The sequence below is a fragment of the Hyposmocoma kahamanoa genome, unplaced genomic scaffold (assembly GCF_003589595.1).
Source record: "Hyposmocoma kahamanoa isolate Upper Pololo Valley unplaced genomic scaffold, ASM358959v1 190, whole genome shotgun sequence".
In the NCBI taxonomy this organism is placed as follows: domain Eukaryota; kingdom Metazoa; phylum Arthropoda; class Insecta; order Lepidoptera; family Cosmopterigidae; genus Hyposmocoma; species Hyposmocoma kahamanoa.
Genome location: NW_020653718.1, coordinates 1,863,651 through 1,887,024, shown reverse-complemented (window position 1 = coordinate 1,887,024; position 23,374 = coordinate 1,863,651). Strand labels below are relative to the sequence as shown.

General features: G+C 35.6%; 2 protein-coding genes across 2 annotated transcripts in view; one reads left to right on the top strand and one right to left on the bottom strand.

Annotated features, from left to right (window-relative positions):
- The window catches only part of LOC113226328 (dynein heavy chain 2, axonemal), a 129,451-nt gene that overhangs the window by 2,714 nt on the left and 103,363 nt on the right, over positions 1–23,374 (top strand). The window contains 17 exon segments of the mRNA XM_026458914.1: positions 120–269; positions 565–711; positions 1,351–1,473; positions 1,678–1,791; positions 3,235–3,360; positions 17,238–17,336; positions 18,356–18,595; positions 18,674–18,788; positions 19,110–19,358; positions 20,477–20,673; positions 20,759–20,920; positions 21,013–21,130; positions 21,287–21,441; positions 21,527–21,702; positions 21,871–22,038; positions 22,593–22,760; positions 23,033–23,258. Coding sequence (XP_026314699.1) covers positions 120–269; positions 565–711; positions 1,351–1,473; positions 1,678–1,791; positions 3,235–3,360; positions 17,238–17,336; positions 18,356–18,595; positions 18,674–18,788; positions 19,110–19,358; positions 20,477–20,673; positions 20,759–20,920; positions 21,013–21,130; positions 21,287–21,441; positions 21,527–21,702; positions 21,871–22,038; positions 22,593–22,760; positions 23,033–23,258 — 2,733 coding nt within the window.
- LOC113226405 (sprT-like domain-containing protein Spartan) lies at positions 3,401–8,631 on the bottom strand. The gene is made up of 3 exons (XM_026459020.1): positions 8,474–8,631; positions 5,388–5,622; positions 3,401–5,238 (listed from the first exon to the last, which is right to left on the bottom strand). Exons 1-3 carry the CDS (start codon positions 8,629–8,631, stop codon positions 3,676–3,678), a joined length of 1,956 nt encoding a protein of 651 aa, XP_026314805.1. The 3' UTR covers positions 3,401–3,675.

The window sequence follows — 23,374 nt, the reverse complement described above, 5'->3', positions numbered from 1 at the left end:
TAACATTCTATGATGACATTCTCCGCCTATCTCCATCTGGAATGGCCTCCCTAAACGAGGCCTATCCCAAAAGTATGACATGCATTGGTTCATACTTATAATATTGTTGGTGTTTCCAGATAATAATAGAAAACCTTGTAGAAACAGTGTTTGAAGACGTGAACCACGTAGAAGAAGCCGTGGTGGCTTTGTTTTCTTTGCATAACTATTCCAAGCGTAAGAATTTGAAACGAGTCTTCAAGCGAAAAACAGCCGAAGTGAGTTTTTTTGTGTGGATTTGATATAATTTTTTGTTTGTTTTTGGTACACGGCACGTTTCATTGCCATAAAAACACTACGAAAAGAAGTCTAAAAGAATATCATAATTATGCCTACATATTATATACAACCTACATGCAGGAGGGTATAGGGTTAAGAACACGTGAAGCTTGACAGTTAAGACTTAATTCCAACTCTATGCCGCTTACGATAAAAACGGTCCAAAGTAAATGTCAAGCTTGATGAGCTCTTGACTGTACAAGTTTAGTTCTATGTCCATTACGTAGATACCAAGGTGACTTTCAGGTGTGGGCAATGTTTAGCGATGAAATCCAAGAAACGAAGAAAGACATGGTGGCTAACAGAAGTCAATATCCAGCTGACCTGCCATCCTTTGCTGGTAGAGGAGTTGTAATGAGAATGAGGAAGAACAGACTCATTTATTTAAAAAAGGTATATTGGTAGATGTAATGAAATATATAGCTAATGCCAAGACTGTGCAATGAAAATGTTACTTATATCTACTCATATTAAGGCCATATCAATCTAAAGGCCATAGGCACATGTATCATAATATAGCGTTAGGAAATGAATAACTACTTGATACTGAATAGTACATACAATATGCTTCACGCCTTTTTCTTCATTGGGGTACGCAGAGACAACGCTCTTCCTGAAACTGAGTAATGTTTGGAGTAAATATTCGAAACAGTACGAGGAACAGTGTAAGAAATAAGAAAGCGTTGAAGTATGACAGAGGACTAGTATGAAAGAGGACTAGTATGAGAGAGGAGGAGAAGGAGAAGGTGACGAAGATAGAAAAGGCAGTTACAGAGCTAATATGGACGGAAATGAGGAATGGTCGATCTCGGTTTCAAAAAAGGTAGAAGAAGCACTGGAAACGAAAGAGGTGGTAAGCCGAGAGCGTAACAATGGAGTTCATAGTCAATCCACCTATCCAAGCAATTGATTGAGATGATTATCAAATATGATAAGTTTCTATCGAAAGATAAAACGAAATGGTGGAGAATTAAGACTGTGAAAGTCAAGATGAATGGAATAGAAATAATATCTATAGCTGACGCTTTTCAGATAATGACCGAGGCATCAGTGTGGTTAATGCCTTGCAGCAATTCCGAAGACGTGATTATGCACTGCAACAGGCTCACGGGCGCCATTGATGTTGGGGTCAGAGAGCTGTTCATCTCTTGGACGGTATGTGTTATGATAAATCCAATCAAAGAATCCATAACTCCTGACAATCATACGATCTGCACTCTAACAGCACCGGATCAGAGGTTGGATGCACTCGGCGTGACTGGCAGGCAGACAGAAATAAAATAATAATTATAATTGCAACCTAATAAAAAAATGTTAGTTCTTTTTTAATAATGAGCAATTTTTTTTTTAACCATTAAGCACAATTTCGACGAGAAATGCGGCGCAGGACTAAACAGAACTCTAATGAGGAAAAGCGTAGCGAATCCAGGTCTAATGGAATGCAACATTGATGTGTAAGTGTGTAATTTATTAGTTAGATGAAGTTAATTGTACCAGAAGTCACAAGAAGAACCACAATTTGTCATACAAATATTTTAAGTGCTCGTTAGCTATATAACAACACGGTGAACTCATAGTAGAGGCACTGATACATTGTAATGCTGGCACACCTTTCAACTGATCAGTGAGTCGTCATCGTACATAGTGATGAAGTTATTCCTCGAGTCAGAAATGTCGGCCGCAACGTACAAAGTAGTTCGAAAAATATTACCTCCTTTATTAAACAACGTTTCATGTTTTACAGGAACATTTTGGACCTTTGCAAAGAAGCAGCACACTGGGAGAATCTTGGTTTAGACATACCCGCTCATGCTTATGCGGTAAAATGACTTCATTTTATTAATATCGTGTGTTTAATATTTAAATAAGAAACTTATTAGCGCATTAAATAATTAGAATACCTCTACGTACAATCACAAACAATTAAAAAACTACCCACAAAATCCAATTTCCTTGGAGCGTTGTCTTGATCGACGAAGAGTTCATTTTGCACTAAAATGTTTCGATTATAAACAATAAACAATAAACACTGTAAATTGCTAGGACTGACTCCATTACGAATTGGTGCAATCAATTTTTATTATATTTCGTCCATTATTGCGGTACTCTGTAATTCTGTGATTATCGCGCGACATCGAGTATATAACCAGAAATAGAGACGAAATAAAGGCCATTCATCCCTGGCAACTCATCAGTCAAATGGTACAGTACAATGAGCAATACCGGAACTGTGTGCCAACTCGAACTCGCCAAAATGCAAAAAGATGCTTCGCAGCTCGATACTTCATTCGAATATTTTTTTTCCCAATCCAATAATTTGCCACTAATTCTTAACACGTTCACGGACAGTGAGTCACCCACTTTGGACATTAAAAAATTGTATGACATTTTTGGAAATGTCATAGCAGCTTCGTCATTATCACGCTAATATCACTGACTGTGACACTAGACGCTGTAACATTCCATAACATTTGACTGCTATAGCACTTACGCCGATCGACACAAAGTGACAAAAGGGTGTCAGCGCGCGAAAATCACTTTACTTACACCTAAAAACTCTCTCTAACTATATATATAATCTAACCTAAAATACATCTAAAAATCTCATAAAAAGACGGATTCTATAGCATTTGTATCATAATTGAGGAGATGGCTTAACAAATTTTGTTTGTGCGCAAAAATCAACGTATACGACAGTAAGCGTCTTTGACTGAGTATTAAATGTGATGTAAAGCCTGACCAATACTAATTTACTATGGTAAAGCGTATTCTTCAGCATACTTTGCCCAAGAAAGGGAGACAAACTTCGCACACTATAGCATTCGTGTCACAGTGCAGTAGGCAAATGCAAATGCTACAGTATTGCTGTCCGTGAACGTGTTAATGGCATAAATAGGTATACTTATTGTATTATAGGTATTTGCAAAAGCTAAGAACATATACTACGTTTACGAGAGCGTACTGGCAGTTGTCAAAGGTTACAACAAGATTTTGGACTCACTTTCTGAAGAGGAAAGACTTCTGTTCAAACCGTTAATTACCGTAAGCTCTATAAATTAAATCACCAATAATAATTATCACTTATACTTTATCTTCCAATACATGATGACTTAGAATATTTTCACTTAAAGTAAACCTGATCATAAATTAGAATCATAGTTACACATACCATAGATTTAGAATATACTAGCGTATAGACGAACATGTACATAGCAACGTAGCAACGCCCATGTATACCGATTTTGATATGATGATCACATGTTTACCCCTTACGACTGTGGAAGAAACTCAAAATCAGCTTTCAGTCTGTTTAATCTATTTTACGCTCTAGTATATTCTAAGTCTATGGTGAAGCCACTAACTTAGGCACATATCTAGATGTTCATTCATTTCAGCCTCTTCCACCATTTCAAGGCAACAAGGACATGGCACTTTGGTACCTGTCGCATTCAAAGTTAACGATTCATCGAAAACATCATCATCAATTACAATAGTCTCAATTACAGAACTAGTAGATGCTCCTTCTTCGGGTATAGTTATATTATTCTCGAAAAACGCCAAACATTCGTCCAAATGCTGTGCAAGTGGTTTTTCTATTATTTCACCACAGCACGCACATTTAGTTATAATTATATTACCTTTACTAGCACCAGGTTCAACACCAATGAAAGGCTTTTGGAATTCGTTTTCTACATCGTCTAACGATGTTGCATCCCCTACATTGTGAAATGTGAGTTCAGGTTTGACGTCCTGTATTCCATTATAAAGTTCTTTCTTTGTTTGAAATACTGGTATAAATGGCCGGTTCCCAGCTTCTTTCTCCTCATTCAGACTAAATGGCTTATCGCTTTGCGCAGTTGATATGGAAGCTTCACCACCAGCAAATTCTTGGTTTGTTTCATTACAAATGTTTTCTATAATCCCTTTATTCAAACATTCATCTAAATGTCTATTTATTTCTTGACTGCTAACTAGTGCATTACATATAGGACAGTTTACGGATTTAATAATATCCACCGCATTCTTATCATCTGCTACATTTGTATCTGTAGCCCGAGTTTTTGACTCATTACTTACAGCTATGAGCTTCTGACTATCACCAGTGCGTTCAGATATCTTAAAATTGCTTCCATATAAATCTTTCAAAACAGACGTGGCTTTAAAGTAATCATCAATTTTTTTCATTTTTGCTGGAGGCGATTTCATTATGCAATTAGCTGTGTGGTAAGTTTGAACTGATATATAAAGAGGGCTCTTAATTGGAGTGTTTATTATTTTGTTAATTAATTGTTTGCCTTTATTAACGTCGACGTTTTCATCAAGTGGCAATGCCTCTGGCAATGCTACTGGCAATTGTTTTTTAGCCCAGACACTTCTAACAGTTTCCGCAACTTGGTCCTTTTTATCAGGTGTACAAGTAACATCGAACTGTTTTTTACTCCAAACATTTCTAACTTCTTCGACAACATTAGATGAGTTTATTCTTCTTTCTACGCCAGCAACCATATGTCCTTTGCCTTCAAACAAAACTGGAGGTTTCTTACATTGTGGGTTGAACACAGGTTCCCTTTTGGGAATCACTAATGTGTTACTAGATTTAGGCTTGGTCTTAACAGTAGTACTGTTAGAATCTTTTAATACAGGTTTAGTGATATTATTGTTATTTGTTTTATTGTTAGTGGTGATATACTTTGTGATATCTGCATTGGTCTTTGTGGTGGACTTTGTGGATTTCTTTGCTTTTTTACTAGGTTCGTTGATTTTAACAAAAGTGCCTCCACATTGCCTTCTATGGTCTTCCCACCAAAAATCTCTGGGGCCTGGTGCCCGGTTTGAAGATCGACGAACAATGCCAAAACGAGGCCTTCTTGTTTGACAAACTCCATTACATCGCCACCAATGCGTTTGATACAATTTTACCTGTAATGTGAAATAATACATTATTCAATTATCCTTTGAAGCACAATATTAGATAAAAGGGTAGATAGATATCTGAATGCCGTGGCAGTTTGTTTGTGGGTATATGTGTTATATACTTGAATGGGTATGTGAAAAACCATTTTTCTTACCTCATCATGAAAATCATGATAAATGGTAATATTCAACCCAGATATCTTGTTGATTCTAAACATATGTTCCTTGAAATTCGGACCATGGCCATCTCTATCTTGATCTCGGCATGTAACAAAGAGATATGCGTGTATCATCTCGTGAAGTAGAGTCTCCACTACATCTTTCCGAGGACGCAGCTTTAGTAAGGGCTCGCTAAGGGCTATATCTACAAATCCACTTCTCAGTTCATATCTGTAAGAATCAAAGAAAAAAATGATATTTTTTATTATTGCCACAGCTGCATAAAACTGAAAATTACAGAAAACTGTGATTTTACTAATTGATACTAATCCTAATATAAATTGATAATATGGTGTTCATTCAGATATGTAACGACTGTCCCTGTGTCTACTGAATTACCAGAACTTTTTACAACCTTATTCTTTAATGTGTTTTTAAATTTAATTTTAAGCAGTTGTCATGTATAATGAAATAATATTTAGTACAATCAATCTTCAAGATTTGATCTTTGATATTCAGGATTATGGAATACTACTGATCTTCTACATTTACAATCACACAGAGTGTATGTATTTTTTTATGTTGCATAAAAAAAGGGAAAACTTATAATTTTTAGAAGTTTAATGTAGACTAAAGACAAATTGAAATACTTTGACTATGTAATTATAAAAATTTTGTCAATTTTGTGTTTGTTGAAAGAAAGAGTAACTTTCTTTAAACTTGACCAAATAATATTAATTTATATTTTATAACTCGCTAACACTGCTAATAATATTACCAACTACTTGAGATGTAAGCTTTTTATAGTTATGGGAAAGCTTTATTATCACTAGATTATAAGGAAATTGCCAAAAAATTGCCTGTCTTGGCCTAAAGTTTTGAGCACCAGAATTCCAAAAATAAAATACTGCAGAAAACAATAACACTAATACCTATAAAACACTGGTGACAATAAAATTTGTCAGTTAGTGATATTGTTTCAATATGCCTAAAAAACCAAATAAGGCTTTCACATGAACAAGGAAAATTGCAAGGTAGAGATTTCTTAAACTGTTGTGGGAGAAATTGAGCAATAACTTCGCTATTTATAAAACACGTGGCGCACGTGCGCCTAAATTAGATTGATACAATGATTTCATATATACAACACAATATCTACATGACGCATTCCTTGATCGTGATCAACACGAACCCCAAGAGGTACACTGTCAAAAACGCCGATTTGTGCTACATGCTATTTAAACGATCGCCGCTACTGGATCCTATAATAAAAGAGAATGCAAATGTATACAAATGCAATAACTTACTGACTTGTCAATCGAAATAAAGGAACCAATTACTGTTCGTACAAAGAAAGCTTGTAAAAGCTGGTCAGAAAAAATACTTTTAAGAAACTCTGTCCCTCAGAAAGCAACAAAACAGCTAGTTTGAACGCACTTTAAAATACCAGAGTTTAACAGAAGCAAATTGGTGTATGGTGTGGTCAGATGGGTCAAACTATGAGGTGAGTTAGTAAATTTCATATTGTAATGATGTGAATTGAAAACAAAAACTCATCTAGACAGAAATATTTTAGTTCACCGATGTCACAATTTTTTTCTATATTTCACATTTTTTTGTATACCTGGTGTCACTTTTGTGCACCACCTGACAGGTGAAGAATTTAGACGAGACTGGGTTTTTGTGTGAGGACTGCATCTGTGTCGCTGCCCTAATTTTCAACACTTTTTGGCGAATTCCAGTAGGTTGTCGCCCCATGTCAGGAATCTGCCAGCACTATGGCATGGTATTGAGAAACTTACATTGAATATCTGTAGTACCCTGACCAGACTCTGGACATGAACCCATATTAGAGGATTGATTAAAGCACAAAATCAGGCACCACACAAGAAACAATGCTTGCACCAAAAATGGAATATGTATTAATGTCCTGAAAACTGTAAAAAACTTGTCAGCTCTCTACTCTATAGAAATTATGCTGTAGCTTTCTTTTTTTAATTTATTTTATTATCTTCATTCAAGTCCTTCAAATTAAATGTTACAGATAATAAATAAGCCAAAAGGTGTACCGAGCGTTATTGGTTTTACTAGTTACAATTTAATAGTAATATTGTATGACTTGTTACCATTTATACCAAACCATCATTCATTTATATCGGCCAACTAAAGCACATAAGTCAAATTTGTTGATTTCAACTAATATTTTAATGGCATACTTTTGAATTTTCTCTTCACAACTTGTAACATGAAAGCCTTCATATACAAGTGATTTCTTTGTTTTGATTTATTTTTATAACACCAAGTGACGGGTGGAACAAGTCGTACACCTGATAAGCTACACTCCTGTCCATAAAAGTTACAATGCCACTCAAAAGCTTTAAATCGCAAAGATCTGAGGAGCACTGCCACTGTGCCGATCACCCTGAGACATAAGTTGACAAGTCCCATGATTGATTGTCACGATGATCTTATCAATTCTTCACTACCCTCTTCGTGTTTAAATTAATCATTAACAACATAAACTTACACTACTGAATAATTGTTTTGATCAGATTACTTTTGTCCTTACCTATGGTTGTCTCCGAGCAGGTAATGTAAACAGTACTGTGTTTCGGCTTCGAAGAGTAACTGTGCCGGTTGAAAATACAAGCACACAAGATTTGTCAACTTGCGTCTCAGAGTGATTGCCGCAGTGGCAGTGCCCCTCAGATCTTTGCGATTTAAAGCTCTGAGTGGCCCTGCTAGTGCTGTGGGTAGGTGTGTCGCTTAACTCCAGGTACACAACTTGTACTTCCCCTTCCTTGGTATCATAAAAGTCCGAAATGTCGGATAATGAAGACAAATGGTCCCCTATACGAGGGCCATTGTAAATTGTTCCGTATGGAACAACAAACTTTATTTGTTGTTATATTAAAAAAAAAAAGCATTTTTTTTTGCTTTGTTTTTACATAGGTTAATGTTTAAAATGCTTGGTTTGCATGAGCAATGCCACAACATACATTTTGCACTAACGGATTTTTTTTATGTAATAAAGGTAGGTAATACAAACATTTTGGGAAAAAAAATAGTTAATACTACTTACGAGCATGTTCCAGCGCAAGAATACATCCTTTTGCTCCATCTTACAATAGCCCTACTGGCTAATTTTTCCCAGAAAAATAATTTATCGAAATGAATGAACATTGCGTGCACATTTGGTGTTGGATCTATCAATTCTAACTCAGGATCACCTAGATTCATTTTTGTAATATTTATTTAAACTATTTATGTATACTATAAGATTAATTTTTTTTGCAGATCATGCTTATTAATAAAATAATAATTACTTTCTAAAATAATCTCCAAGTTGACGAAAATTTTTTGAATGACAGTGACTGTATTGCCATTTAAAAAAAAATTCAAAGTCCCTTGAAAATCTGAACAATTTTCCAGATTTGGGGAAAAATATTCCCCGAAAATCCGCTTGATGATATCCTTACGACTATTTTTCATACTTGCGACACACGCTGTTCTCCAAAGTGTAGTTATAATTTTCTACTTGTCTAATTTTTTTATTTTTTATTTAACCATCCACTTTTTTTTATTAATAGTGTTGGCTTGGATACAAAAACTATGAGGCATGTCTTCATTTAATTATCGGGATTCTTAGTAATTCTTTCCATTGTAGTTCAAATTCTAATACATTGTTTGGTGGTTTTTAAATAGTCTTTTAAGCGGCGGGAGTCAATAAATCACATTATCTTCTATCAGTTTGAACAAAAATTCTGAATTCGTAAATATTGGAATTTTCAGGATAAAATCTTTTGTAAAATTTAAAATAAGGAATATAGTTCTAACTTTCTTCATCACTGTTTCTTTTTTCGTTTTTTCTTCATAATATACTTAAAATACAAATGTTTTTTTGACAATTTGATTGACAGATTACGCATGATTTTTATTTCTGAAAAGTATTTCGGATCAAAAAGACATGAAAATTATATCATCAAGTTTTTGGTGCTAAAGTCACAAAAAACCCCCTAGATCTAACGACGAAGTTGCTAAAACGGTAACATTGAAATTTTTTTTGTTCATTTTATGACTTTGGATTCAAGATCTTGAGTCGAATTATTACAGAAAACACTTATTATAAATGTAATAATGTAAAACATTATTTGTCTGTCGGGTAAATTGAGCAACAGCTTAATTCCCCAATGTGGTCCCAGTGAGCGCTGAAGAGCCCTAGGTGGGGCCTCGGAAGCAATTAATAGCGGGGGTTGATACTGTTCAGGGCGTGCTACCTCATTTGAAAAAAATTACCTGAATTATTTGTATAACCTTAAACTACACGACAATTTTTTTTTTTTAATTTATTTTCCAAAACAAAAATATACATTGGTAGGTGAATATTTGAAGATGTACATATTGGACGTCAGAAAAAATAAACTAAATATTGACTCAATTATGAAGGTTTATTGGTTTACCGTAAAGCTTGTGGTACTAATATAATAAAAAAAAGGAAGGCCCACTTTTTACACTATTATATGGGTATAATATATGAGTTTTAAATTTTCTACAAACGGTAATGAGAAATTATACAAATGGGAATGAGAATTCTAGAAATGGTAATTAGAATAGTTGAATGGTAAGGAGAAATTATGAATGGTAATGAGAAATAGATATAGATTTCCAATAAATATTACAGAGTGGTAATTAGTATCATAGTTCGGATAGGTTGCATAATATTTAATTATTGACGTTTTATTATATATATTTTTCAATAAGGTACTCAATAACAATAGTACTTAAAGTACAAATAATCATCTTGTGAAGGAACATAAAAACGAAACATAACTTGTCATTAAAATAATTTTTGGTAAAAACTTAACAAATCAGCTTATCAAACCTAGGTTATTCACCGTTAATTATTTTTTGGGAAATTGTGGGATTTCCCGAATCACATCCATAAAAACTAATAATACTATTAAGTATGACACTTAATTAACACAACAGACCTAGACCATTGATAAGTCATAGGAAGTGATCTACACCTAACACATATAAATCTGTGACGAAAAATGATTACTCAGTAAGACTCCATACAGGTAACATAGGAAATAATGATTAGTTATATCAAACAAAATACACAATTGTATAGGTCTACAAAACGAAATATCACAATAGATAATGATAAAGATTAACTAACATAGATTTTTAGAAAATTGCTCATCATACAATACTCTTAACTCTCTCTTAACTCTTATAAAAATTACAGATTCTTTGAAAATATCTCACTATCAGTGAACTACTTACTTACTAATTACTTATGAACTATGAGATCACTAAAATATATCATAATCTGAATCTGAATTTGCATCACTCTCAGGATTGGAAGGCGGGTTTAGGATAGCACAAGCTGCATTTGATGATTGAGGGTCGCCAAATAAATCAGTGATGTCATTGACATTTGACTGAAAGGACGAATTTCCAGAAAGGTTTATATTGTCGCTCCCGGAAAGGTTATATTCTTTAATCGTATTTTTGATTCTATCATCTTGTTTTAAATCACACAGCATTGTGACATTACATTCATCTTGAAATTTCTTTTTCAACAATTTTTTACTTAGTATTTTTATATTACTGGCCTTATCACTTGTAAGCTTGCAGGATCGATCAATTATTTTAGGCTCCAAGTGATTTTTATTGTCAGGCTTAATATCAGACAGTAATGTGACGTTATTTTCATTGGTTATTTTCTTTAAAAGGACATTACTAATAACTTTGACTTTACTAATTCCTTTTATTTTTGTAGAATCATCGAGGTCAAAAGTCTTGTTTGGGTCCAGTTCTTTATCCTGATCTAATTCTGTTGATGTTGTAGTTGTAGCCATCTTAATGTTTTCTGATTTCTTCTTTCGCGGAACATTACTGTTGATATTATCTTTATTAACGCCATCTGCTGTTTTATATTTTGAACGTGTATTGTTTTGTTTATTTGTTTCTCCTTTATCACTTTCGTTTTCTTTGTTGTCAATTTCGTCACGGTAACATAGCTCTCCAACAAACTTAGTGTGTGTACAGTCCGAGTTCAGGCAAATAAAGCAACTAGCCTCCCTAAATATTAGAAGCTCCGATTCTTTTTGCCACAAAACTTGATGAACTTTCATTGTGCCTTGTAACAGTAACAGTTTATCTGACGGTATAAGCAAATCTTTTTCTGCGATTTCATATTCATGAACTGTGACTATTTTAATATTCTGTGTATTTTTTGTGACTACGTCCAAAAATGCGTCCATTGATGCCACGTCTTTACCTTGTGCCACAGCGGCATCAGCAGTGCGCTTGAGAACTGCTCCAACTCCGTCAGCTGCGCCTTTGCTATGAGCAGATTCAAAGTAATTCCAAGTTATAAGCTTTAACCTGTGGAAGTACCAATACATCTTTGCAATAGCGTAAAACATCGTTTTATTCCTATATTGGCTGCTGGGTGAATCTGACAAAAAATGCAAATTGTCAATGTCCTTATTGACTGTTTCAACAAACTCTAGCAGAGGAACAATGTGCGCCCATACGGCAGCTGAATCATGACGCTTACTTTCACTAACCGTACAGAAAGATTTGCTTGTCACCGTGTTTGTACTATCTCTGTAATATATTACCGCAGTATGAAGTGTCAATTCTTGTCTGCTTCCCCCAAAATGAAACGATTGTACTTCAGACTCATATTTCATAGCGTAGTTCTCGCTAAAATCTATATGAATTATAGCTTCGGTTTCTTTCAAATTTTGTTTCAATTCTTTTATAGCATGGAACTGCCATCTCCTTATGCCTTCATGTTTTAAAAATATTGGTATCATTTGCTCCAAGTCTCTAATAGCTTCAGTTGGTAACTTTGTAAGTGTGATTTTCGCTATAATCCTTTTTTGTTGTTCTTTGCCTTTAGTTATATAAGTGGACATCTTGTTTTCCCATTTTTTATATGCTATGGAGTCATTGTTGTCGAATTCTTGATAACTGACCACTTTATCTTTGCATGCACCACATCTTTTGATTAAACATTCTAGTTTTGGACAACATAGGCTGTTAATTAAGTCGTTTGGATTAGACTCCTTTATAATTTTCCTTTTTTTCAATGCGGAGATCAATAGCATTATGTTTGCGTGAATTTTGCATACGCAAGTGTCTCTGTCTTGCACGTCTGGTATAAGTACCCAGAAGGGCCTATTCTTACAAAAGTAAGAATAACTTATTTTTCCGTATTCATCCTCATATATTTTGTGTAGATTTTTTAAATTGTCATTTAAATATTTTTTTGTTTTCTTTCTTTTTTTTTTCGTAATAAATTCTTTTTTGCCTGCCGTAGCTCTTGATATATCATCTCGTTCAAAAAAACATTGTAAGTCCATTTTTATTTTTTCGAAATTTTGTTTTTGGTCATTTTTATTGACGTTCTTTGGTCTGAGTCGAAAATTTGTGGTATCAGATAGTACTTTATACTTTTTCATAATCTTCTGATTGCTAAGAAGAGTGTCACTAAAATGTCTCTTACCTTTTTTCGTAGTATTCTCCTTGTAATTCAATTCTAATGTTTCTTTCATAGCTTCTGCAAACAGAATTTTCTTCTTAGCTTCCTCTACCCTTGTTTTATCTTTTAACAATATCTTAGCTTTGGTATATGGACTCTGCAATCGTTTTTTCAGTCTTAAAATCATTTTTCTGTACGCCTCATTCTTTTGTTTCAGTAATGTTGTTTCTTGATTGTATTTATGGGTTTGTTTTATTAACGTGTATTTCAATTTTCTTATTTTTTCCCTCAATTGAACCATTTTCTCTTTATGACTCAATAAAGTCGGTGGCTGTGGATCATTCTGGCAATTTTCATTATATCTGTTGAGTACATGATCTTCTCTAGGTTGATCCTCTTCATCACTAATTTCCGGTGTGTTGTCATTCATATGTTGAACTTCCTTTTTCTCCATCTTCTTTTTTTCATAATGCTTTTTAAAATTTTCTCTCCATTTTTGTCTTTGAACTCTTTTTGCTTTAGGGGTTAATTCTCCTATAGGCAAAATTTTTTTCTGCTCTTTACGCGCTTTGTATCTTTGCCTTTCCTTTTCTTTTTCCAAAGCATACAACATAGGATCGGCTTTAATTTTGGCATATCTAATCCTACGTGCTGTTTTTGCTTTCTCCAGTATTTCTTCCTTACTTAGCTTATTTTTTTTACGAGGCATGATCCATCTATCTGAAAGACATAATTACGTGATCAATGTTTTTTCTCCGTATATATGTAATTTAGACATAGAGATTATTATAATTTAGATATATAATTTAGTATCTATAGTATTAAGTTTCGCATAGTAATTACGTGATCAATGGTTTTTTCTCCGTATATACGAGTATGTGATTTAGACTTAGAATTTATTATAATTTACACTTATACACTTATTTAGATATATAGTTTAGTATTTAGGGTATAGTTTCGTTTAGTAATTAAAAATAGACCACTCACTTTTACACTTTATCAGATTTTATACTTTTTCATATTCTAGTGAGTTGTCTGCTTTTAATTGCTAAGCTTAAAATAAAAAACTTGGTACAATTACTCATTCCCATTTGAAATTTCTCACTACCGTTTGTCAAAATCGAATGGTAAAAAATGGTAATTATGAAAATGGTAATGAGATATTGACTATTTTCCGCCCCATATTTATTATTAAGGGAACTATGTATAATAAAAGTGCATCAAGCCAAAAACGACTTAATAATACACCATTTAGTCCGTTTATATAATAAAAACTGTAAACATACATACCTGTAGAACGTCGAATGGTGTGGAGTTTTTTTTTGACAAAAGACACTTTTTACCTAAACTTTGCGAAATATTTCGTAACCGAATTTCTGAGCGGACGTGTGGCTGGCGCGGCTACTTCGCACGAACTGAGACCAAGGCGCTGCTTTGACAGCTAGCCGCCAAATATGGCGGTTAATATTCTTTTATCTTACGTTCAATTTTAAAAATGGTAGTGAGTGGGGATCCTTGGGACAATTTTTAATGCTATCACAAAGGACTTAAAAATGTTCTTTCAGTAGTGTAATTTCGGAGTATACTGTACACACAATTATTTTACACAAATAACAGCAAAAAATTACGATCTTCAGCATAAAAGTTAAATATTTTTACGTTTGACTGTTTAAAATTGGGATTTGGGACATGAATGGTAATGAGATTTAGCGATCGTTTGAATTTATTTTGCATACTTATAATTAAAATACATAAATGTTATGTATTGGCCACAATAGTACAACACCCACTTGTTGCAGAAAAAATATAATTAGTCTAATTTAGAACTTTTTAAATGGTTCTTTACTGATCGCCGCGTAATATGTACATCTTCAAATATTCACCCTGGATCCCTATAATGGGTTTATATGTAGGAGGCTTCAGTCGCTGTCTTGCACAGATTTATGCGCTATGTCTGGCTATTAGTTACTGTATACAAATTAAAAATAAATGACTTAAGCTTACTTTTACATTTGGCTGCATTACTACAATTAACTAGTTTTTGTACAAGGTCCTTGGGTAAGTGGTTTAGCGTGTAAGGGAGCACATATTCCCTGCCTCTTTGACCATATACATTTTTAAATTGTGGTAAAAAAAAAAAAAAAAAAAAAAAAGGTCATAACGAGGCATGTATGACAAATTACGCAAATTACCTGGTCTTTTTCTTTCTTCAATATATTACGTAATTTTATTCTTAGGATTTTTGTATTATGTTGATATAAAAAAAGTGTTTTCATTTATTTTTTGTGGTGGTGAGCATGGATTTTTTTAAATCTTGTGTGGGCGGTGAACCAAAAAGTTTGGGAGCCTATGGCTTAGACGCTTAGGCTCAACTCACACTGGCGCAGAGTTGAAGCGCCGCGTTGCGTCCTGTTTTTCAACTACAACGCTTGGCGACACGCGTCGAGGTGCGACGACACTCGCATTAGTGCGCCAAGTTCACAGTGTGGTCGGCGTATGACGCCTCCCTGCGTTCAAGAGACGCGCATCGACGCGCGAAGCCGCTCGACTGCATCCAAGCGATTCGCCCGTTTTCATATTTGCATAACACAAATTTGTGCCATAATAATGGGAGAATAGAGATGAATATACAATAGGCGAAAAACATGACGCGTCTTACTCTGCGCCAGTGTGAGTTGAGCTTTAGAGCAACAGTGTAACTTCGCAATTTAGAAAACACGTGACGCGCGCACGTGCGCACGTGCGCCTGTGACTAGGTTTTTAAACTCCCGACGCAAAAAGAAGGAAGTTTGAAGCCTTTGACAACTTTTAGTAGCCGTAGAGCTCCTTGTGAAAGAGTTCGTCCAGGGAAGTACTGCCACCTCACCTATTTCTGCCGCCAAGCAGTAATGTCAGCATAACTGTGTTCCGGTTTTGAAGGGTAAGGGTGCTGGTGAAATTATAGGCACATGGGACTTGTCGACTTATGTCTTAGGGTGACGAACGCAGTGGCAATGCTCATCAGATCTTTGCGATTTAAAGCTCTGAATGATTCGGCACTCATTGCGAAACAGTAATTAATTAATATTTGGTGGTTTTAACTCTGTCGCTCCTTGTAGCTATATCTATACATGTATCTATGTATGTGGAGAACCTTTTTCCGACTGTTGCTAATAAGTAATGAATGCTCATTCGAAACCGAAAATTAGTAGATTAGTAATTTGCCATTCGAATGACGGATTAGTAAAGTCGAAAATCAAAATCATTCACAATCGCGTATCGCTACGCTACAGCCACTTCATTACTAATTTCGTACAATATTTAGAAACACAGCTGCATCGCCACAGTCACGCCACTTTTGCAGACTAGGTGTTGTACGAAAAATAGTAGGTAGTCGCGCGGCTGCAGCGCCACTGCACCGCTTCTATAAGCGTATTTGAAGGTGTCTTAAGTGTTAGTAGAGTCTGGTAAACGAAAGTTGAGACAGAATAGCGGCAATATCATAAAAGTTGCGTGTTGGAACCCAGTTTAAACTGCGAAAAAACTCACTTGACGCTTGAAAAAATTTTTACTATCCCTGTGTATATTATGCACGGAGCATGCTTCCTGTGGTAATATTTTCTTGCCAAAAATGAAAACGCGGACAAAACTACACAGGTGGAATGATCGACGGTGCTTATCGATGAAATTTATCGATACCTCCTACGTAAGTTGTTGCAAGTCAAAATACTTTTTGGGTTAAATGGTGGGTTAGGGGGTGGGTCACTCACCCGCTCACCCACCCCTAACTCACCCCCTAACCCAACCCCCAACCCACCCCATAACTCAACCACAACCCATCGTGCGTGCGGCACGTGCTATCACATAACAGACTGAGTTACTTACTCTCTTGTTATTTCTTTCTCAAACGCAAGCCGGACGTCCTATCAATCCGTGCGCAGCACGTTTGAGAGATGTTTGGTGTTCACCAGAATTGTATTACCGTCAAGGTAGCAGAGCTCCTTCTGATTATGGACGGCAAGTGTAAGACTAATGGAGTGATATGAACATTTAGTTTACCGAGTGTCGAACAGTTTTACGCAAAAACCGTCGCCGCTTTCAAACTTGTGAAGTTAAATATGTACTAATTTAGAAAGTTGATACGAGAACACCAACTGACCATAATATACTTCATTATGCTATCTACAATATCGTTACAAAAATTCGCTTCCATTCCGTTCCGTAGTAGAAGAGTAAAACAAATCATTTTGTTTATTTAATATGAATCTAAATAATAAACACAGGAATTAAACTTGAAAATGTAGCCATCGTTTAGAGAAACCTACCATTACGGTAGAAAACTATATACTTGGTTATTTTTGAACAGGCGTGCGAGAAAAAGGTGCAGCCAGGCATATTCAAGTTAACATATACATCCAATTTATCAGATGCCTACATTGCTGACTGTGTTGTACAAATTGGAGAGGTAAGATAATATTGGAGACAATTTTAACATCGCAGGACTTTATTACTAACTACATAAACAAAAATTTTTATTCCATGACTTAACATAATAAATTTATCAAAAATATATTAGTTTTTATGGTACAGAACGTTTTAAATGTGTATTTTGGTAGTAAGATAGTAAGTTCGAAGGTGCAAGCGTCTCCTTCTCTGTGGGCGTTTACGTTGTGTGGGCTACGTTTTGCATCGGACTGGTATGGAAAAAAGTTGTTTACGATGCGTTATTTGTAATATAGTCCTGCAAGGTTGTTAAATATTTAAAAAATAAGCCTGTGTACATAATATATGCTGCTTGTTCGATAAAGATTTATTATTATAGGTACTAGGTGGAAAGTTGATACTATATCGAACCGCACGCAGGAGTCTTTTTAATTTTTCTTTTTTCATAGTACTACAGATTTACCTGAGCAAAATTGTTTAATTTGCTATATATCTTACAGATTTAACACGGCAACCTTTGACAGCAATTATCTCAGGTCACAGATCGCAATAATTTTTGTGTTATTATATATCATGTAACTGCGCATTTGACCTCCATCTCATCTGATGGAAAGTGACGATGAGGTCGACGATGGAGCATACACACCTAAATGATGCCTATTGACTCTCGCCTGGAAAAGACCCAAGTTATAGCGTTCAGGGAATAAGACTCTGCACGCAGGGAATTCCACTCTATAGCCGTTCGCCATATAAATGTGACAGAGTAATGCTACATGCAAATCCTTACTCCAAATTTGGTCTTCGTCACGCCCTGTAGGATTGTATTTTTTATGCAAGTTTCACATTTCTTTTGCATAAGGCTGAGGAAAAGTCGAGTAATTCAGTTCGTAGATTGGGCAATTGGAATGGATGCCAAAAATGATTCATTCCCTTCGGTCGGTAGCAAAATTGACCTGTTTCTTATGATTCTTAGCTTTTATTGAGCTACAAAATGTATGACATCTTGGATCACTATTATAATTTTTGATTTTTATTTTTCAGTTACAAGATTTTTTAACAACATATAAAACCTGCAACGTCAACTTGGTAAAAATAATGGAGAAAATTTGTGACACTCCCCTAGCAGAGTTTGATATTTACAACGTTTTCGATATAAAAGCTTTTAGACACACTGTGAGGACGATGCAAGGTTCAGCGTCTAATAAAATATTGGAAATGTACAAAGAAATCATTACATATTTAGTGATCGTGTACGAAGGATTTGAGGCACATATTCAAATGGTAACGTGATAATCTTATAATATTAAGTCTATAGTAAAACTCACGAAGTTAATTTGTAAATATTATATTTTATTATAGATGGCCGAGCATTGGATAAAATATGTACGCAGATATGATGCTTTGTTGGAAGACGCATTACGCTTATCCATTAAGTCAACTATGCAGAATATGTATAAACTAGTACACGGTGACGGTAAGTATTTGAGAGTTCTTTGTGAAAGAGTCCGTCCAGGGAAGTACTGCCACCTTACCTACTTCTGCCGCCAAGCAGTAATGTAAGCGTTATTTCATTTCGTTTGGAAGGATAAAGGCGGCTTCCCATGGTCCGTTGCCCGTTTCGCGGGTGCGCCGCGCGTTACTTGAAAACACACCGTGGAAAAAGGCCTGTTTGAATCTGCCACTGGTCGGTAACTTCAAAGGCGCGACACGAGAGTGCGCGCGGCCTATGCACTCGATACAAACCTGCGCGGACTCGGCAGTTTAGTTTACTACATTCTGATTTTCATTTCTATAGGTACTATGGCACCAGCACCTCTTATAAAGATGAATTTGATACTGTCCGGCAAAAATATAATTTATATTCCGCCCGAAAGTGAACTGCGTGATACATTTGATACTATACTGGATGAAATAGTCCATATTATGAGTACGATACCAAGAATTTATGAAAAGTTCACTCTACCCGCCGGAGGTTTGAAAAAATTTTGGGAAGTTATTTCGAATGACCCTGACTGCAACAAGTTACAATCATTAATTAACGAAGGTGAGTAAAATGTATATTTTAGATGTATATCTAGCTAGACACTTAGACCCGACGCCCAAGAGACGGCACGGGAGGGGATTTTTAGGTGCCGATGCCGAATACTAACATACCATGTATGATATTATAGTTGAAATTTCTATGGTAATCGTATAGTTACGAAAACAAATTTGCGGTAAGCTTGATTTACAGGGACCCTTACTCTATATTAGGGAAGTGTAATAAGACGGATTTAAGCCTTAATTTGGGCGAATTATATATACCTGTATCGAAAGATGACAGTACCTAAATGTGTGGTCTAAAGTGTCAATTTTCAACATTTTCAAAAATATGCTTATTATCACTTATGTGTTACAATAACTAAGTGACATGGATTTTTTAAATTATTTTTACCAGAACTGATATAACCTAGCCTCCCGCCCAGCCCCCGCTTAACGTTGAATTTTGGGACTATATTAGTATTCAAGACCGGCGCACTTACTAAATACCACGCCCATCGTAACTCGGGGTTCTTGGAATCCTTTCCTTGGGGTCCTTTAGTAGCAGGAGAGCGCCTTGTGACAGTGTTCGCCCAGGGAAGTACCTTACCTATTTCTGCGTCCAAGAAGTAATGTCAGCATTACTGTGTTCCACTTTGAAGGTTAAGGGTGCTGGTGAAATTACAGACACATAAGACTTGTCAACTTATGTCTCAGGGTGACGGGCGCAGTGGCAGTGCACTTCAGATCTTTGCGATTTAAAGCTCTGAGTGGTACTGCAACTGTTACGGAAAGGCGTGTAGCTTACCATCAGGCGCACGACTTGTTCGTCCCGTTACTTGAAATACATAGATATATATATATAGATACCGAGCAGGCAACCTCTGGAATGTCTCGGCAGCCTTCAGGATACTTTAACAAGTGTTTACGTTTAACGTTACGATTGATTTGAATAGAGGCTGGGCGTGAACACAATGTCGCGACGATATACTTCGGTGTTCCTAAGGATAGGTACCTACCGCTGTATATTTACCATCAGTGTGCGCTTGAACATAAGGATACCCAAGGATCTGTTGATGTAAATTCTTAACACGCTTTTGATCGTACATACTTAAGTGGAGGTAAAATAAGTCACTATTTCAGAGATTGAATACAATTTGGATCTCATTGTAAGTCACATTTCTATGTGGGATCCATATGCCCATATTTGGAAAGTGGATAAAGAAGAATTTCTGGTTCATTACCGCGAAGAAGGCCATATTGCTAACGATTTTGATAAATTAATTGTAAGCTACAGCGAGCTTGCAAACACTGTTCAAATACAAGAAACCACGAATCAGGTCAGTAGAAAATTGTCTTGTGGATTACATTTTGACTATTATTTAAAGTGGTAGCTTGTAATTGGTACATTTCATCTTTTTTCAGATACATTTCGTGACTCTGAATTCAAGTGAATTAAAGAAGTCTGTTATACAACATTGTCTGTTATGGCAAATAAAACTCGGTGAACTGCTTAGAACTATGGCAGAATTCGATATTGATGCTATTTATTCCTACGTCGAAAAAAGTAGTGAAGAAGCTATGAGGGTAAGACTACTATTAATTATAAAAGCTACAAAATATAAATATGAATTGTTAAATTCTAATAATTAGAAACTGATAATCTGTTTGTTTGGCAGATGCCAGCAACTCTGAGTGAATTAGCATCTGCTATATCGACATACGAGCGGTTGTTAGCTGAAGTACCAACAACAGAGAAAAAGTTTCCGCCGATTGGGGATCAAATGATAGTCCTAAGTAAGCCAAAAAGTTATCCAAATTATCAGCCTTTCAAAATACATTTTTACTGACCAATTACATTTTCTACGTACATTCATACCTTTTTGACATAAGATAGATCATGTTTTGAGTCCTGATTATTTTGATTCAATTCTAAAACGTTTGTTTAACCAGATAAATTTGACGTCGACCTAAGTCCCGAAATGGTCACCCGTCATGAAGAAATACCCAATATATGGGCTGAGTACTTAGTTCTTTTAGAAGAAGCTAAGAAAGCATTAGAATTAAACAAAGATAAATTCAAGACCGAACTCTTGGAACAAGCCGAGGTAAGTTACAAGTGCCACACATTTTATTTAAAAGTTTTCTTACACCAGTTCATTTTGTTTTCCTTATTTCTGAATTTTCTGCTAGCAATTTAAAGAAACTGCCAAAGAGTTTTGTGACGACTTTTACAAAAGTTGTCCAACGGCTTCGGAAGTCAGCGCTAAAGATGCTTTGTCCCAATTGAAGGCTTTCCGAGATCAATTGAACGCCTTGCGCGCTCAAGAACAAGCTATCAGAGATGGGCTTGCTGTGTTTAATTTGACGTAAATATTAATACCACTTAATATTATGACAAACTTTTATGATATATTTATAATTCCATAAGAAAAAAGAAGGGTAGATATGACATCTACCCCTCAGTTATTAAATACTTAAGTATAAACTGTGAACAAATTTTTATTATTGATTGTATCGGTACATATTTTCCTTAGGACGCCAGTGAACTTGGATCTACAAAAAATGGAAAAGGAACTTGAAAAATTAGAGGAAGTTTGGGGATTAGTTGGACAATGGGAAGATTCGTGGGATAAATACAAGTCTTTAACATTTTGGGAACTGGAAACCGATGAAATGGAAGAAAATGTTATGTTTCTCTTTAGGTATACATTTGAATTCCTAGATTATAAATATAGTGATGAGCCTATAGTGTTTAATTCCACTTTTTGCCAGTGGACCACCTATCTGGTTCACTTGGGTGGACCACGGATTCGGCCGGTAATTTTATTGAATGTTTTGCCTCGTCAAACCTTACCGAAAAGTCTATGCAGCAGCCATCTTATTTGAATACTATCGAATGCTTAGCTGAATTCGGCCCATGGTATTCAAGAAGATTCTTACCTATTTCTGCCGCTAAACAGTAACGTGACCATTACTGCCTTCCGGTTATGAAAGGTAAGGGCACTGGTGAAATTACAGGCACGTGGGACTTGGCAACTTATGTCTCAGGGTGACGGGCGCAGTGGCAGTGCCTCTCAGATCTTTGTGATTTAAAGCACTGAGTGGTACTGCAACTCTTGAACAGACATGTCACTTACTACCAAGTGGACGATTTGTTCTTCTCACCACTTAGTCTCACAAAAAAAGTAAACGACATGGGCCCAAAGAATGTATTAAATAACATTGTAATAAAAAAGTGTTTTTTATTTGTACCCAGAAATTTCAATCGTCTTTCACGACAGTTGAAAGAGAAAGGTTGGGACATTATTGACACCACTCGAGTGAAAGTTGATAATTTCCGCCGCACATTACCTTTAATTAATGATCTGAAGAATCCTTGTATGAGAGAAAGACACTGGGATAGAATTAAAAGCCTGGTTGGAGTGTAAGTTGATTGTTTGTATTTAGCTACTTACCTACTTAGGTTAAGCTATGCTGTAATTTCTTAAGCAAAATATTATAACGCGTAGCGCCTTCTGTCAAGGATACGAAGAATCGCATTCTTCGGCTCGCATTGCGGCTCGCCGTCAATAACGAGATGTTTGTAGAACGACAATTGCACAAGCTGTATTCTGGCTAGTGCAATTGCTCTGCCGGTGCGTTCTATAACAGAAATAAGTTCATTAAACAAAAATTCGTAATATATTTCTAACACAGTGACTTTGACCAAAACTCCGAAGATTTTAAACTAGAGCTGATCATGCGCCTGAACTTCCAAGCTTATGCCGACGATATAGCAGAGATTTCTAATGCTGCCACGATGGAATTAGCTATAGAGAACGGGCTGAAAGCAATCAGAGAAGTGTGGACCGCCACCACATTTGAAATGACACATCACAAAGGTGACATGTATAAAATTAAGACAGTTGAAGAAGTTACTCAGGTTTGTGTGAATCAGATTAAATGAAGAATATTTATTTCCCCCCGTCCCTGCGATACTTTCCTTTCCTTTGTAACTATTAGGGGTTAAAGTATGAAATTGCCGTTTTATTGCAATAG

Bases quoted from the DNA above. Each gene is read 5' to 3' on its own strand.
- LOC113226405 (XM_026459020.1), bottom strand. From the start codon at position 8,631: ATGAATCTAGGTGATCCTGAGTTAGAATTGATAGATCCAACACCAAAT. The intron at 5,623-8,473 runs GTAAGTAGTATT...TGATTCTTACAG, and splicing joins TCTTGCGCTGGAACATGCTC to ATATGAACTGAGAAGTGGAT. The intron at 5,239-5,387 runs GTAAGAAAAATG...TTCACATTACAG, and splicing joins ATCATGATTTTCATGATGAG to GTAAAATTGTATCAAACGCA.